This window comes from Melozone crissalis, unplaced genomic scaffold, assembly GCF_028551555.1.
Source record: "Melozone crissalis strain CALT ecotype California unplaced genomic scaffold, PUWL_Pcris_2 ptg000006l_1, whole genome shotgun sequence".
Classification (NCBI taxonomy): domain Eukaryota; kingdom Metazoa; phylum Chordata; class Aves; order Passeriformes; family Passerellidae; genus Melozone; species Melozone crissalis.
This window is the reverse complement of record NW_026535784.1, coordinates 37,112,920-37,129,022: the sequence shown is the minus strand read 5'-3', so window position 1 is coordinate 37,129,022 and position 16,103 is coordinate 37,112,920. Positions and strand designations below refer to the sequence as shown.

At 38.8% G+C, this 16,103-nt stretch overlaps 1 protein-coding gene across 1 annotated transcript in view; it reads right to left on the bottom strand.

The window, feature by feature from the left end:
* Positions 1 to 16,103, bottom strand: part of DCHS2 (dachsous cadherin-related 2) — a 103,594-nt gene that overhangs the window by 17,817 nt on the left and 69,674 nt on the right. Inside the window, exons 8-13 of the mRNA XM_054295363.1 lie at positions 13,140 to 13,297; positions 11,219 to 12,053; positions 10,062 to 10,301; positions 6,004 to 6,138; positions 5,554 to 5,763; positions 3,464 to 4,321 (exon numbers count right to left, since the gene is read on the bottom strand). Of these exons, the coding sequence (XP_054151338.1) occupies positions 3,464 to 4,321; positions 5,554 to 5,763; positions 6,004 to 6,138; positions 10,062 to 10,301; positions 11,219 to 12,053; positions 13,140 to 13,297 (2,436 nt within the window). The remainder of the gene's footprint in view (positions 1 to 3,463; positions 4,322 to 5,553; positions 5,764 to 6,003; positions 6,139 to 10,061; positions 10,302 to 11,218; positions 12,054 to 13,139; positions 13,298 to 16,103) is intronic.

Below are 16,103 nucleotides of genomic sequence, written 5' to 3'. Positions count from 1 at the left end.
TTCACACCATCCTCACAGCAGAGTTAGAGATAAAAAACCCCAAGGTCTGAAGAATATCCCTCTTTATCTTTTAACACACTCTGCATCTTTTTGTTTGTTTGTGTGTTTAAGAATAAATACTATCAGAAACAAAGGAAGCAGCAGCATTTCTACTTGTATCCTTGTTTTTCAGAGGTTAGGTTAATAAACTCTTTGTCTGAGTCCTCCTATCCTAATCTTTAAGCTCCACATTTTTCACGCAGATAGAATTGTTTACAGCTTCTTTTTAGCAGAGTACAAATCTCTTGTTCTGATACCCTTCACAGAAAACAATTACTCCCAACAGTGAATTTTTACAGTTCATTGTCAGAAAAATATGACCAAAGTGTGAGGTCAGCTGTGGCCTAAACAGGCCCTATACAGATAAAGAGCAATAGAAAATGTCCATCTGCTGAACCTGCCATTCCAATCACACCCAATTCAGACATTGCCTCAAGCAGAGGTCACATCATGTAACTCTTAACAGAGAGAAATCAGTGAAAGGGAGCTTTCTCTCTGCAAAACACATTCAGCACTGAAGATAGAGCAAGGCAGCAGGGAGATCAGGGTCAAAGCAAAAGCAGTCAGATCGGCCTGAAATGCTAGGCAATTGACCTCTGAATTAGTAAAAAATATTGAAAGACATGAAGAGTGGTGTAAAATATGTAAAATCCAGGGTTTTTTCAGGGTTTTTAAAATGTTTTTTTCTGCATACCTTCTGACTGCATATGGAAGTATCTCAAACTGTTTTATACAGCCTAGATCCCACCATTACGCCTACAGACTCAAACCCAAAACATGGCAGAGTGAACAGCATTTGCCTACCTGGCCAAATCAGCTCCAAAACACTTGCTGAATTCTTTGTTAGGGCATATATGTTTTATATATAGGGCTTTTTTTTATATCTATGTCCTAACACCAGCATCACACCGAGCTGCTGTATCACTGTAGCACTTTCTTCAATCCTCATTATAGTAGTCTCTTTTCACTGTTCTCTGCCATCTAACCTGTGTTCATCCTTGCCATTATTTCTTCAGACCTCTTAATTGCCATGAAATGAAAAGCTGAGCACGGAGATAATGATTCAAGAACCATCTGGACACAATCCTGTGCCATGCGCTCTGTGATAACCCTGCTTGAGCAGGGAGGTGGCACCAGATGACCCTTTTGGTCCCTAATCCTAACCCAACCTCAGCCATTCTGTGATTCTTTGACTTAAAGAATGAGGGGATACATATCTGATATCTAATACAAAAAGAAAATAGAGGAGTCAAGAAGTTTTACTGGTCAATCCATCTCCAAGTGTTATGCAAACAACCATTCAACTAAAAGTTGGGTAAATAATAAAGGTTTTTTACCCTCTGAAGAGCACAGTCACTTGATTATTTATTGATTAGCTTCTAAGTGTCTGCTGTAGAACAGTTTATAGTATTTAAAGACATTAAATATTCAATATTAAACAAAAAAAATTAGAAAAGTGGGGTTTTCTAAAGGTCATTAAACTTGGAAGTTAAACACTTAAAGAAAATGTGACCACAAGGACCAGTTCCTGAGGCACTTGCCTATTTGATGGGTTTAGACTAAATTAAAACTAAGGACCCTTGGCTTTGGTTTTTTTGTTGCTTATATTATTCACATTTTTTATTCTTTTTAAAATAAACATAGCATTTTTCCCCTCCATCAGTTAAGGCAGAAATAAAATTATGAAGAGAAGCCACATTTATTAATACCAGTTCTACAAATAATCAGTATGTAATGTAAATCTTCCCTGGACTGAATACACTGGTACCATTCACGTTTGTAGGGGTCCCAGGATCACATCTATCCTATAAGCTAACTTCTATGAGAGTTTTAATTACAATCATGCTTTTCTTCCCCACTGAAATGTAAAATATTTGATATTTATTTATGCTTATGAAAAAAGGAAAATAGTATAAACAAAGACAAGCGGTACTAGTATTTGGTAAAATCTCTCATATTCTTAGAAGAATTTGATCTTCTTAGCAAATAAGAGTATTATTAAACACAAACTAACATTTTGTGATCAAATCTGCCTGTTTACCCTGAAGCTTTGCTAAATTTCCTTTAATCAAAACAACTTAAATTGAATCTTAATTATATTTCTATAGATTGAATGGGAGAACACAATGGCATTCTGATACCACAGTTCCTTGGGGCATTTCTCTAATTTCAGGCTGGCTTTTTAGCCTGATCCAGGAACACATCTACACTTAAAAAAAGTCTAGGATCAGAGCAGTTTATCTATTGCCATAAAGCTCTGATCTTTATTTTCTTTCATTAAATGTAACAATTAAAAAATTTGGCTTGTAGTCCCAAACAAGCACAGAGGAAGGAATGGCTGAATAACCACAGCAGTAATTACTGCGACCATCAGTTGCATGAAGCCATTTTCACCCTTCACTCTCTCTTCTGTTTGTAATCATCCAACAATATTGATTGGTTTTCCAAAATTACTAACACACTTCTTATTTACTGATTCATAATCCAATATATAGGCTGTTACTCAAGATCTAGGAATCCACTAGTCTCACAAAACCCTTAGGATATAAGGGAATACTGCTTTTGTTTTACCGAGGGAAGTTTGAATTATAAAAGAGAAATTACTTGTTCAAGGGGCATCTCATGGGCTGTTTTAATTGAGATTATAGTGCAAGTCAGATCTTTAAATACATCTGGCCAATTATATAGTGAGATTTGCGGACAGAAATACGCAAAAGCCATTCCTTTCTGCCCCTCATCAGGACAGAGCCAATCCCTGATGCAGGAGAAGATACCACATCTAATTGGCTGGAGGGATAACTATTAATGTTCTTTGAATGGTAAAAAGTAGCGCAGTAATTGTCATCAATATCCAGAACAAATCCAAATAAATCTGTAAGCACCTTGTGACAGAAGCTGGTTGGTCTATAGGTGGCATTCCATAGTGCAGTCTCTACCTAGAGAGACACTGTAGAAGCATGTCCAAGTGACCACGTACCAATAGCCTTGGACCTTCCCTACCCCATCCTACTCCGCTTTCTCCTTCTTCTGCAAAGTCTAAAACTTCAGCAAGGTATTTATGAAAGCTACAGTTTGTGAAGGGTTTTGTGAAAACAAGAAACGTCAGGTTGCAACTGGTTCCCAACACCCAGCTCATCTGAGCTTGTGTGCACTGCCCAGCAAAACAACAAGTAAATGCTGTCCACCCATCATTAAAGCAATTTTGCTAAATGAATGAACCCACTGATGATGAGACAATGCCTCCTCCATTGCATCTTTTTTATGCTGGTGCATTTGAAAGGGGCAAATGGGTATTGGCTACATCCACATTAACTTTTCCCTGCTGCTGCACATAAAAAAAAGGTTTCCCTATACTATTCATTGCAATTTCAATTCCAAAAAGAGGGGAGATTGGCGACTACAAGAAGAGGGATTTCATGCCCACCTGCTGCACTGTTCTCAGGCACACTTGCTTCGTACAGGCTGTGGCTGAATGAGATCACCTCCTCTTGCTCTTCTGTAAAGATAATGACCACAGCTGTGGCTGTTCGAGGTGTGATGCCTTGATCTGAAGCTGTCACTAGCAGCTGGGTACTGAAGCCCTTGGAAGCCAAGGGCTCCCGAAGAATGATGTCACCTGTCTTCACATCGACCTGAAATACAGTTTCTGCCATCATCAAATTAAAAACAACAGCTCCATTTGATCCCAGATCCACATCCTCTGCTCTCACAGTGGCAACTGTCTCATTCACCGCAGTTTCAGCAGGCACAAAGACCCCGATAGGATTCTGCAAAAAGACAGGATTGTTGTCATTGGCATCATTAACATGCACCACAACACTGACAGTGGTGCTCCTCGGAAAATGGGGGCTACAGTCACTTGCCACAGCCCTAAAAGTGTACTGGGACTTGGTCTCCCTGTCCAGTGCCTTTGTAGTAACAATGGATCCTGTGGCACTATTGATGGCAAATGCTCCATAGGTGTCATCAATAAGGGAGTACATAACTTCACCATTCGGGCCAGCGTCTTCATCAGAAGCAGACAGGTCCAGGATGGCTGAGCCTTCCTCCAGGTCTTCTGTCACAGAGATTTGATACTGGGTCTTCGCAAACAAGGGGCTGTGATCATTTTCATCCAAGACTGTTAGATAGAGCTGTGCAGTGGAGCTTCTCAAGGGACTGCCTAGGTCATGGCACTCAATTACAAGAGTGAAATTGCTGATGTCTTCTCTGTCTAAGCTACGAGTGACCAGCAGCTTGCCTGATGTGTTATTTAGTGTGAAGTATTCTCCAACATTTCCACCTTTCAAACACATAAAAAAAAATTATCACTAATAACTACTTTTAAAAAAGAACCCCTTGTGAATGCTCTATACTAATTGCAATAACAAGGTCCAATGCTCATATAGCTGGTGAGCTCATGTGCCTTTCACATATTATATTTCTCATACAAATTAAAACCTGTATTTCATTTAAACCAGTGAGAGGCAATGATAGCAAATGCAGAAAGTCATAACAATTTACAGACTGGCCTTTTGGCCAGCTGCATATCTTTTTTTCCCAAACCAGACCACCTTATAAAAGCTCATGCATCTAGGCTGCTCCATGAAGTGACCTCTTCCCAACCTTAGTTACAAATTCCACAAATCTATGAAGCATTGCTGACAATTGTAATTGCTTGCTCCTAGTTCTCTTCTACAAATCTATCTCTTGGAATTCAAGAGTTGGGCAAGGTCATGATTCGGGAGCACTGGGAATAAATATGAAGCAGTCAACTGAAAATTCAGCAATTCTAGTAACAGTGAATGGCTTACATACTTTATAACATGCAAAAAGACCAAAGGTAATGAAATTAAATGTCAGAGATCACAACATTAAAACCAAGGAAAAAAAGGAATTCATAACTGTTTCTTCAAAGAAAAATGTGTTGGTTTTTACCACAGTAGCTCTCTGCCTACATTTGAGCTATTGCTGAGAGCCACAAACCAAAGTAAGCACAGCAAAGTTGTACTTGTCCAAAGATACTACAGGAGGCTTTGAACAGCTGTGGAGCTTACATTGGCATAGTAGATACAAGGAGAGTTTGGCAAGAGGGAAGCCAAGTATGACATTATTAATTGCTGGGTGAAAGAAGCTCTCACAAAATAAAATTTAATAAATAGCATTATATAAATAAATTTCAATTAATTCTTGGGTATATTTTCAAGGGAATATTTACATTCAGACTTCTACAACTATAACAAAAAGGACAAAAATTATGCCTTCATGATTAATGCCTCATTCCACCATTTGTTTTTTTTTTTCTTTTGTTTCACTGTTCTGCACTATTTCAAATCCAGAACGCAGAATGAAAGTATGACTGGGTTGTGCTTATGAGTGCTGACAAAGGGGTGAAAGATCTCTCTTTTCTTTTCCACTAAAAAGAAGCATGGGAGCTCAGGAGGCCTGGTAAAGTCAAGACTAGCCTAAAACTTGGATGCTGCTGTTTAAATATTTCCCTGATTTATACTGACAAAATGATGGAATATAACTTACCAGTTATTTTGTATCTTAGAGCTCCATTATTGCCAGCATCCATATCTACAGCCCGGATAATGTAAACAACAGAAAGCTGTTGGTTCTCTGGAATAAATATCTCAGAGGGAGGAAGAAGAAATGTGGGAGAGTGATCATTTTCATCCAGCACGGTGCAGATTACTGTCACTGTGCTTGACAGCGATGGAGTTCCACTGTCCCGAACCAAAACTAAGATCAATAAAAAGAAAGCAATTTTCATTCAGTGGTTGTAACAATAGATGTTCTTTAATAATATCAGAGTAGAAGAGTTATTTGTGCTATGCAAAAAAGCATATGCTCTTCTGTACTGGAAAATCCTACAACATGCATTGAATTCAGAAGGCATGAAAAAAAGTAATGCTGATATTAACACCTCACTCCCTCTCACTTCCCACTCTAGAGGCATTCACAGATATTTCACACTGCTACCTTTAATACTGAAAACCTCCTGGGTTTCCCTGTCCAATGATGCAGCTGTTACGAGCTCTCCACTGTCCGAGTTCATCTTGAATTGCTCATAACCAGCTCCTGGTAAGATTTCATACTGAAGCAAGGAATTCAGCCCTTTAAAACAGAATAGAAATCTTAGTAAAACATGGCAACTCTCCTCACATTCAGGTATACTTATTTGTTTCTTTCTTTCCCCTCCAGATTCTTCTGAATGACAATTCTATACAGTTCCTGATCAGACCTACCAGTTGTATATAGTGCAGGGATTTTAGCTTTCCCATCTTCCTCCAGGGAATAGGTTAAAACTTTTAAAGATTTTAGAAACCTTTCTTTCAAAGTTGCCCACCTTAGTTGAACAGGAAATGAGACTCAACATTCTTACCTATTATGGTTGTAAGATAATTCCTTTCATATTTCTTCTCGTTTCAATATCCTCCCAAGGAAAGTATAATGTCATCTCCATCACACCTATATTATTGCCTTTAATTAGTTTAATCCTACATTATACCTGAAGGATTTGACTATTGTACCCTATTTTTTTTTCATTTTCTTACATTCCAGTCAACCATTCTGTGTTTTTCCCACCCAGAATTAGTCCTTGAGTAGGGCAGAGACAGTTGGTACACCTGAAAATCTACATGACACTTCTAGTCATTTGAAAACACTGCCTGCCTGTTCTCATCTGCGGCAGACAAGCACAGGACAATCTGCACTGCAGTTGATGGAGAAATACAATGTGAGGGAAGAAACAGAGTCTACAGGTTTTAACATACTTGACTTCATTTGCCTTTGAATAGCTTTGCTAAGTGGTTGACAGTGCTACTGAAATTTGATTAAGAGAATTACTACCGTGAATGCATTTGCACCTAAACTAAGTCAAGGGAGGGATGTGTACAATACACAGCAGGAGGAAAAATGACTTACAGAAATCCTTTCAGCTTTACAGAAGAAGGAAGAAAAATCACATCAGTGAGGACAATCAAGGTGAATGTCTTCAAAGTCTCAGGTTACTAACATATATTTATCTGATCTGCCCATATCAGATAACATTCAACTAAATTTTAAAAGCTACTCACAGTTCTGCTTGCATTTATCTATCCTTTATCACCAATATGCTACAGACGAAAAAACAGAGACACAAAAGCTGCAGGTCTGACAATATTAGCTTCTTGCCTCCTGCAATTGAGCTGCTTCAACCCAGTTCCTTCTCCAGCAGATTCCACAATGGACACTATTCACAACCAGGGCTGAAAAAACATGGGTGCCATCCAAGTTGACTGTTCACACAATGCTGAAGTTAAAACTTTTAACCCTTAAAAAACACAGATATGTGACATCTTAATTACATTTATTTACCAAAGATTTACTGACTCCTTTCCCATATCCAACTGCTAGGAGTGTAAGGTAGCATTAGGAAAAAGCTGCACAGCTGCCCAGAAGAGGAGCATGCTGACTCTACATGTGAACACAGCACAGCAGCTAGCACATTTGCACTCAATCCAACCTGCTGGTTAATTATTCAGTAGCACTGGTCACACTTTAGGAGCTGAAATTGAAAACTGAAATAAAAAATGTCTCCCCTGCCCCAAATCCAGATTCAAGATCCAGATTTCATCTTTATAGGACTTTACAATAACGTCTAATGGATGGCAGTAAGCCCTGTCTCATAACTCAAAGTCAATGGTTCCTATTAATCTTTTAAGATTTTTTTCCTAAGGCTCCAGACATAACTATTGAACCACAGAGGTGCACATCAGATTAAAAGGAGGCCTTGCCAAATGCTAGTTTGGTTTGCTAGTTTAGTCTTCTGCAAAGACCTACCTCAAGAAAAAACCCTGACCTATCTTAAATATGCTGCTGATATCTTTGCTTTGCCATATGTATTTTTCCAACATGCATATTTTCAAATGTTATCATCTTTTACACTTGTATTTGCTGATGTTGAGCTGTCAGATGTCAGCTGGGTAGGGATGAGGGCATGGCGGGATCCCTAAAGGCTCCCAGAGTAAGGCAACATAGAGATGCAGTAAGTGCAGGTGTTGTAACATACAGGAGGGAGGTAGCTGAACAAAAGTCTTCAGGGATATTCATGTGAAAGACAACCATTCCAAAGTCAGAAGTTTTACTTGTGATTTCCTCAAAAAAAGACCCCCTTCCAGTCACAGAGATTGAAGAAGAAAGGAAAAGAAAACAAAAAGTTGATAATGACTGGTTCCTCCCAGTGGTCACTCAGGGAACATACAAAGAGAACAAAAAAGTGTGATGGGAGAAAGTCCTCCACTGAGACTATGCAAATATTAATGGGATGCGAACTGCAATTCAGAGTAAGGAAAAACAAAAAAAAAGGACACCATGACAGGAGTCATTTTATTCCAAAACTGTGTTCCAAAAATGTAAGAAAATTGAGTAGCATTATATTTATATGACTCCTATATAAATCAAATTTTCTTACATTAGGAACATCACTTCAATATTAATTTGAAACAATAGTGTGACACACCCACGACATGGGGCCAAATCATGCAAATGTAAGAAAAAGACCCAACAGAAGGACTGTGGTTACTGGAAAATGTACTTCAAAAAACTAGCAGGAAGGAACAATCAGCCACAACAGAGCTCCAGCCCAAAGTGTCTGCGCAGGCAGGCACACACTGTGCCACCCACTACACTTGGAATGCCCTTCCTCTCCACCCTGCCAAGCCACCCTGACTCCCTCCCACTAACTGCTCTGGAAAGTTCCTTTCTGCTGTATTTCCCACAAGATGCGAAAAAAATATAAGGGATGGAAAAGGAGGGAGAAGAATTCAAGCAAATTCTCAGTTGTCTTCTTTATCTTCCAAACCTTTCTTCAAGTATCAACTTTTTTGTGATCCACAAAAGAAAGAAAATATTTCCAAGAGTGAGATACAGAGGCAGACTACAGTACAGCTCAGCTTGTACTGTAGTAATTTTGGAGATCATAACAGACAGGGATACCTACACATTCCTAATCTCTAAATACGTTACATACTTGTGGGGAAATGTCTTTTCTATATAATACCTCTACTGATCCCACATCAGCCTTTTGTAATCAATATGTGTTCTACATTAAAATTACAAATCTTACTGAATACATAAGATTATTTTGCTAACAAGTTTCATTATCTGTTTTTAAGATAGCACAATCTTACACAATTCTAAAGAAAGTACAGAAAGTGAACCCACAGTAAAAATTAAGTGATTTACAGAGCTGAGACAACCTTTGGGCCAAAGATGGCAGTATTGTAATATTTAACTCTCTTTCCAGATTTTATTATTTATCACACAGACCTTGTGTAAGTGCTCCAGCACATGGACTAACTGTAACATCATATGCTGTGCATTTTAGACAGTTCAAAAGAGCAGGTAGTTGAAGAACTGGAGGGAATTTTTTGTCGCTTAGCAGACTCAGGTTTAGTCCTTACATGTGATTCACTGAGGAGATGAACCATCCCCACATCTTATTTCTCCATTCTGTGTATTTTTGAAATGTAATGCATTAACACTCTTTAGCATGTATAAAGCGTCTTTAAAACCCTGAGCAGTTTCCACTATCCCTTTACAGCTCAACCAGCTTGAAAATCTTGGATGACAGTGCCCCTCTCTGGTCAGAAAAGATAAGCGCACATTTGCAGCTCTGTTACAAAACCAGGACTCTAGACTAACTGCTTTACAACTATCCAAAATGCTCTGATTGAGAGCGACAAAATGTTCAGATATTAACTTTGAGTTGAATATTGTTTGCTGATTTATAACCAGAGAACGTTGTCTTTCTTCATGTGAAATCTACAATATGCTGTGAACACATTTTACATTTAATAAAACCATCAGAGCTGAAGCTACCCCAAAGTGCAAGTCAGAATAGTTACAAGCTCTAATTTAAGATTGAGAGTCTGAACCAAAACTCATATTTGGAAACTCAAAAGACATACATTATTTTGGGAAAAGCACAGCAGCTGTACACACAAGGCATCAAGATTGGATTGGTCTGTAAATTACAACAGAAGGACACAAATTACCTGCATCTCGGTCCACTGCCTCTACTCTTATGACAAACTCCCCTGGATCTCGGTTTTCAGGAACTGCAGTCTCATAAAGTTGCTGCAGGAATCCCGGGGCTTCATCATTCACATCAAGAACAATGATGGTTAGAACTTGTGTGGCAGAGAGAGCTGGGCTGCCGTCATCAAGAGCCATGACAGTCAAACTGTAGCGCTCCTGAACCTCACGGTCTAGAAACTGGGCTGTAGTTAAGAGTCCTAGTTTAAAGAAGAAAAGGCATTTAAAAAGTATCCCGCTTCAGGTTAGGATCCTAGCTGTTCCAGCACTCATAGCTGCAATGTAGCATCACCGTGCCACTGCTGCAAGGCTTCTGGACTTGCAGTCATTCATTACCTTTGATTCCCTCTACAGTGCTAATTGGCCCAGAAATACTGCCTTTGATATCCAGGGAAATTGGGATTCATGGAAAATTCCAGAAGTTCAGAGATTGCTTTTTATTTAACTTTGGGCTTAACTTTTTAACTATATTTAACTTAAATATTTGTCTTCTTTTGCACATAAGTTACACAGTTAGGAGCTCCACAAACCAATGCAAGCTGCATCACCTAATAGATTCAAAATCAGAATAAGAACCAGAAAATATTACAACAATTAAAGTGATATTAGCATTTGTGAGAGCATAGTATAATAGTTAGAAAGAAGAGATTTACAGAGGGCTGAAGAATGAAATTCATCAGCACTTTGAGCCTCCACTGAACATATTCCATCCACAGTATAATGCAGACTCTCTGATCTTAACTTTGCCTTTCTGCATGTGCATATATCGTAACGTACATGTGTGCACATGCTTTAAGTATACATCATGCCAAAATCAGAATGAAGTATTTCACTGTTGCATTTTCTTCCCACCTTCCTCAATACACCATTGGAAAATGCCCCAGTACACCTACACAAGACAGTAACAGTGTTATGCCAAAATTTTTGAGCTGAGTCTCACAGTGCTTGACAACTGTGCTCTGCACTGCTCTGCTCAAGGCAATTACCCCTGAGGACAATAAGTCACCTGGGCAGAGTGGCACACTAATGTGGTATTTCACTATTGTATGGTATGCACTCCCAAATGTTACTGTGAGAATCACAACACAAGGAACCCCAGAGAAGAAAAGTCACGTACCTGTGATTTTATCCAGTACAAATGCTTTGTTTTCATTGCCTGAAAGAATGTGATAAGTAACCTGTCCATTTGTTCCCTCATCAGGATCCTTTGCAACTATGTGGTGTACAAGGAAGCCCACCTCCACATCCTCCATGACATAGGAAAGAGGTGAAGACGTAAAACTGGGACTGTTGTCATTGATATCTAAAATAACAATTTTGACAGCCAAGGAATCCAGCTGACGATCAGTCAGGTTTATTGCCTGATCTTCTGCAAACACCGTCAAGATCACAGAACGAGTAATCTCCCTGTCCAGTGGAGAAGCTGTGGTCAAGGTGCCATACAAAGGGTGAATAAGAAATGGATTTTCACCTGTGTTACTTATTTCTAAGGAATACTCTATTTTGCTGTTCAGAAAACCGCCATCTCCATCCTTTGCATTGAATGTGTAAACTAGAGTGCCAACAGGTACATTTTCTTCTATGCCAATCACTACAAAGTCATCTTGAAAATGTGGAGAATGATCATTTTTATCTTCCACATCAATACTTAGGAAGACGGTGCTATTTTGTGGAGGATTATTATAATCCTTTATAATAACTTGCAAAAGAAAGTGTGAATCTGTTTCATAGTCGAGCTCCTTGGAAAGATAAAGGTCTCCTGTTATGCTGTCTACTTCAAAATGAACATTATAATCCTTAGCAATACTGAAATGCAGTTTCCTGTTAAGTGCTAGATGGTTACTCAATGCCTTCAGAGAATCCAACACTTGTGCAGGTTTAAAATTTTCAGGTAGGACAAAGTGCTTGAAGTTCTGAAAGAAGCCAGGTCTCCCGTTGGGAAGTGGGATCACCTGCAACCAAAACACAAGGATTGCAATATTTTCCCACTGTTATTATTAATATTGTAATGTGTAGTGGGCTGACCCTGGCTGGATGCCAGGCACCAGCAAAGCTGCTTTTTCACTCCTCTCTGCCACTGGACAGGGGACAGGAAACATAATGAAAGTTCATGAGCTGAGATAACGACCAGGAGAGGTCACTCAGCAAATACCATCACAGCCAAAACAGACTAGAAATAGAGATATTAACTAAACTTATTGCTAACAAAATCAGAGCAGGATGAGAAGTACAATAAGAGCTTAAAAACACACCTTCCTTCCACCCCTCCCTCCTCCTCCAGGGGTGCAGGGAGACAGGGAATGGGGTTTACAATCAGTTAATCACTGGTGCTTCTCCCGTTGCTCAGGGAGAGAAGTCCTTTAACTCTCTTTAATTGTAGGAACAGCATTTGCCTTGCCCAGACTGAAGCTACAAGCTATCCAAAATTAATCATCTTTAGGGTGACTTGAAAATAGCAGCCTCAATAACATTCAGTCTCTGACAGAGGAGTGCACAGGCAGCCTGGACAAAGCAGCCCCACTGGGGCTCAATGAACAGCAGGTGGCTGGCTATGGAATGAGCACATGCTGCATTTCACACTCCCATGAGGAGCCCACCCCATATAAATCACCACAAAGAAATAAGATATCCTTATACAAGGTTCTAGAGACAAAATTTAGAAAAGAGAGCAACTTAGTGAAGGGAACAAATCTACTCTCTTCCCCACTTTCAGTCCCACTTGATATTTTTCTCTCTGCCTACCTGGATATTTTCCTCCTATTTCCCAGTGTTTCCAATGATCTCCTAAAGCACAAGCATCATCTATTTGCAAGATGATCCCAAATGCTGTTGTGCATTCTTAACAAATCAAAATGATGTGCCCTCTCATTTCCTCTCTCAACAGAAAAACAGCTAAAGAAAATTACCATGAGACAAGGTGCTTACAATTTTGAGCTTCTTCCTTTTTTCTGTTTCCCAACCTTCTTCCAATTTTTTTTTTCTTCAAAGAAACTAAGCATTTAACACAATTGCTCTATCTGCACAAGGTAAATAAGTACCTGGATGTAAACAGCAGCATGGCCTTGAAGCGAAGGCATCCCCTGGTCCTTGGCTATCACCATCATTCTGTAGTCAGATCTCTCAGCATATGACAGAGGCCGGGTTGTTCTTAACTCTCCACTGACAGCATCAATCTGGAAGTATCCTATATCCTCTTCTGTGGGGTAAAAATGGACATGTGCTATTGAAAATCAGTAACAGCTTGCCTCCATAGTACTGAACATTGTAATGAACAGTGAAAAAGAGCAGGACCCAGAGGATAGGAACTTGCAGCACTCATTTGGATCTCTCTGGCTTTTTTGGTTCACCTCCTCTTCCTTCATTGAGTACTTACTTATTATAAACCACTTAATGTGGATTTAGAAAAATATGGAGAGAAACTCCATAGAGTACTAAAGCAACTGCCCAGTTTTGTACCAACTTTACTCACACCAGTGGTGCGTGCATCATGAAGGTTACAGATAGCCCAGGACTGGTCCCCCTATTTCTAACCTTTGCAGACAGGGCCAGAGAAAGAATTAAGTCTTAGTCTCCAAACTGGCATGAAGGGTAAACTATCTCCTGTGACTCACAGATTACAGGGCCAGCAAAGAGTACTGTTGACCCCTATGATACACCGTGACTGCAGCCATGCCACCTGCCCTCCCTGTGCTCTGTACCAGCAGCCAGATGGGGATAGCCACAATCTTACAGCAAGCTGTTGCAGAGCAACATGTGAATACTGGAAATTATGCTCATATCTTTCATCGAGGACTGGTGGCACTCCAATAATAAGTGGCTTTTAATTGAAGTTATTACTTGCAGCCACATCATTTATTTGAGAGTTGCAAAGAATAACTTTACCACAGATTAATAAATAGCTCTTCTTGACTTAGAATTAGAGAATCATTTAAGTTGAAGAAAAGATCCTTAAGATCATCAAGTGGAACCTTTAACCCAATACTGCCAAATTCCCAAAACCATGTCCCTAAGTACCATGCCTACATGTATTTTAAATACCTTTGGGGATGATGACTCCACTACCTCCCTAGGAAGCCTGCTCCAATGCTTGGCAAACAATTAAGTAAAGAAATTTTTTCAATCTAAACCTGCCCTGGGAAAAGAGACTGATACATAGTTCCCCCATGTTCAAGAAATAGAATACAAATTACTTTCAAATTTTACTGGGAAATATCTACTACTCTGTATACATCACCAGAAACTGAGAAAATCACAATTGTTGTAAGTACTTGTCTCTTAGAATACTATCCAAACAGCTTTCTGTTATGTGAATTTTCAGTAAGGTGCGCTAGCAGGTTAAACAAAGTCCTGCAGCATAACAGCCACTCCTGCAGTAAGCAACTGGGGAAAAATAAATTCAGTGCAGATGTAGCACACAAAACACACATAACTATATTTCCATAGACACCTAAGTGAGCATGAAGCTGTTGACGTTCTCCAAATCTGGACACTCAAATTAGTTAACTGCACATATAGATGTTCACTTTTGTATCCAATTATATCATCTGCCACTGTTAAATATTTGCACCTGTAACATTTGAAGAAAAAAAACATTTAGCAAACAAACTGGAAAACTGGGTTTTCACAACCAATAAATAGGAGTTTTTTTCAACATTGTTCTGCTATTTTTGCATGAATATAGCTTTCTAATTCTCCATCAGTCCCTTCTGAGTTGAGTCTTGCTGCCTGGAACATTAACACGGAAAACAAAAGGAAACAATATATAAAGACAATTCTATTGAATGAGACAGTCTTGCATTTTTCATGGTAGTTTCAAAATATTAATGCTATATCACTCTTTTCATAAATAGCTTTTGGTTTACTTTCCTAGTGTAGGTCCCAACAAGATGTCTACTGTCATAGATCTGCTACTTAGTTCCATATAATGTTTAATGACACAAAATCCCAGCTAGGCAAAAGTCATAGGAGATATGAGAAACAGAACACAATGTGAATTGCATGCATATATTTTCAGTATTTTGCTAAAACCTACACTTAGAGTTACACTAAAAATCAGATATTGCATGAAATAGTTTTGTGCATATTTTGGTGGTAAAAAGTCTGAAAATATTGGAAAGAGACACTGTATAGAAGAAAAACCCCTTGGGACTTCCATTTTGTAAGTGTTTCATGTTTTCATTTTTTTATCTGATTACACATTATAAAGACAGTCAAAACTGAAATGCCCCATGTCTGGTTTTTTGGTATTTTTATCAATATATTTTTTAAATACTTTTATTTAATATTCCAAGTGTAGCCATTTGATTGAAATTCAGAAAAAGCTTTTACACTGGGAAAAAGTTTAACACCTATACAGCATGTCAGTCATTGGTCTAAAAGCTCATGCTTGCTGCTCTTCCACAAATATTTCCTTAGCTCTCATCTCCATAAGTTACCTGAATTAGACAACTGCTGCTTATATCGAACACTCTAAATATGTCCTTTTACATCTGAGGGGAAAATGAAGAAAGTATATGAGAAATGGATAAGAAATAAGGAAAGTGGAAAGAGCAGATGAAGAAAATTGACTCTCTCAAAAACTAGACTCCAATGGCTCCAGCCTCTTCTTGAGCTTGCAGAAGTAACCTGCCAATAAATATATCTGTTTTTACAATTAAATTTTTCACCTCTGTCTTGTCCAACTGTTGGCCAGACTTTCATTTACATGAGGTTCTCCAAAACTCAGACACTCTTTCAGCTCTGTGGTCTCAAAGATGTTCAGAGAATTTGTAGTTTAGAACCAATAAGAAAAAAACAATGGTGCCCTGAGAAATACCAAGCAATGCGTTACTGTGAATTTTGGCTGGCTGAACATTCAGGCCTTACAGAAACTGGCATTTAGGCAAAATGGCCCAGAAAGCAGACAGAAAATAACACTAGAGATTTCTCAGAGATTAGTGACCTCAGCACACAGTCATAGTTAGCTATATGTATTTTTACCTAATTTCCTGAACAACTATTTC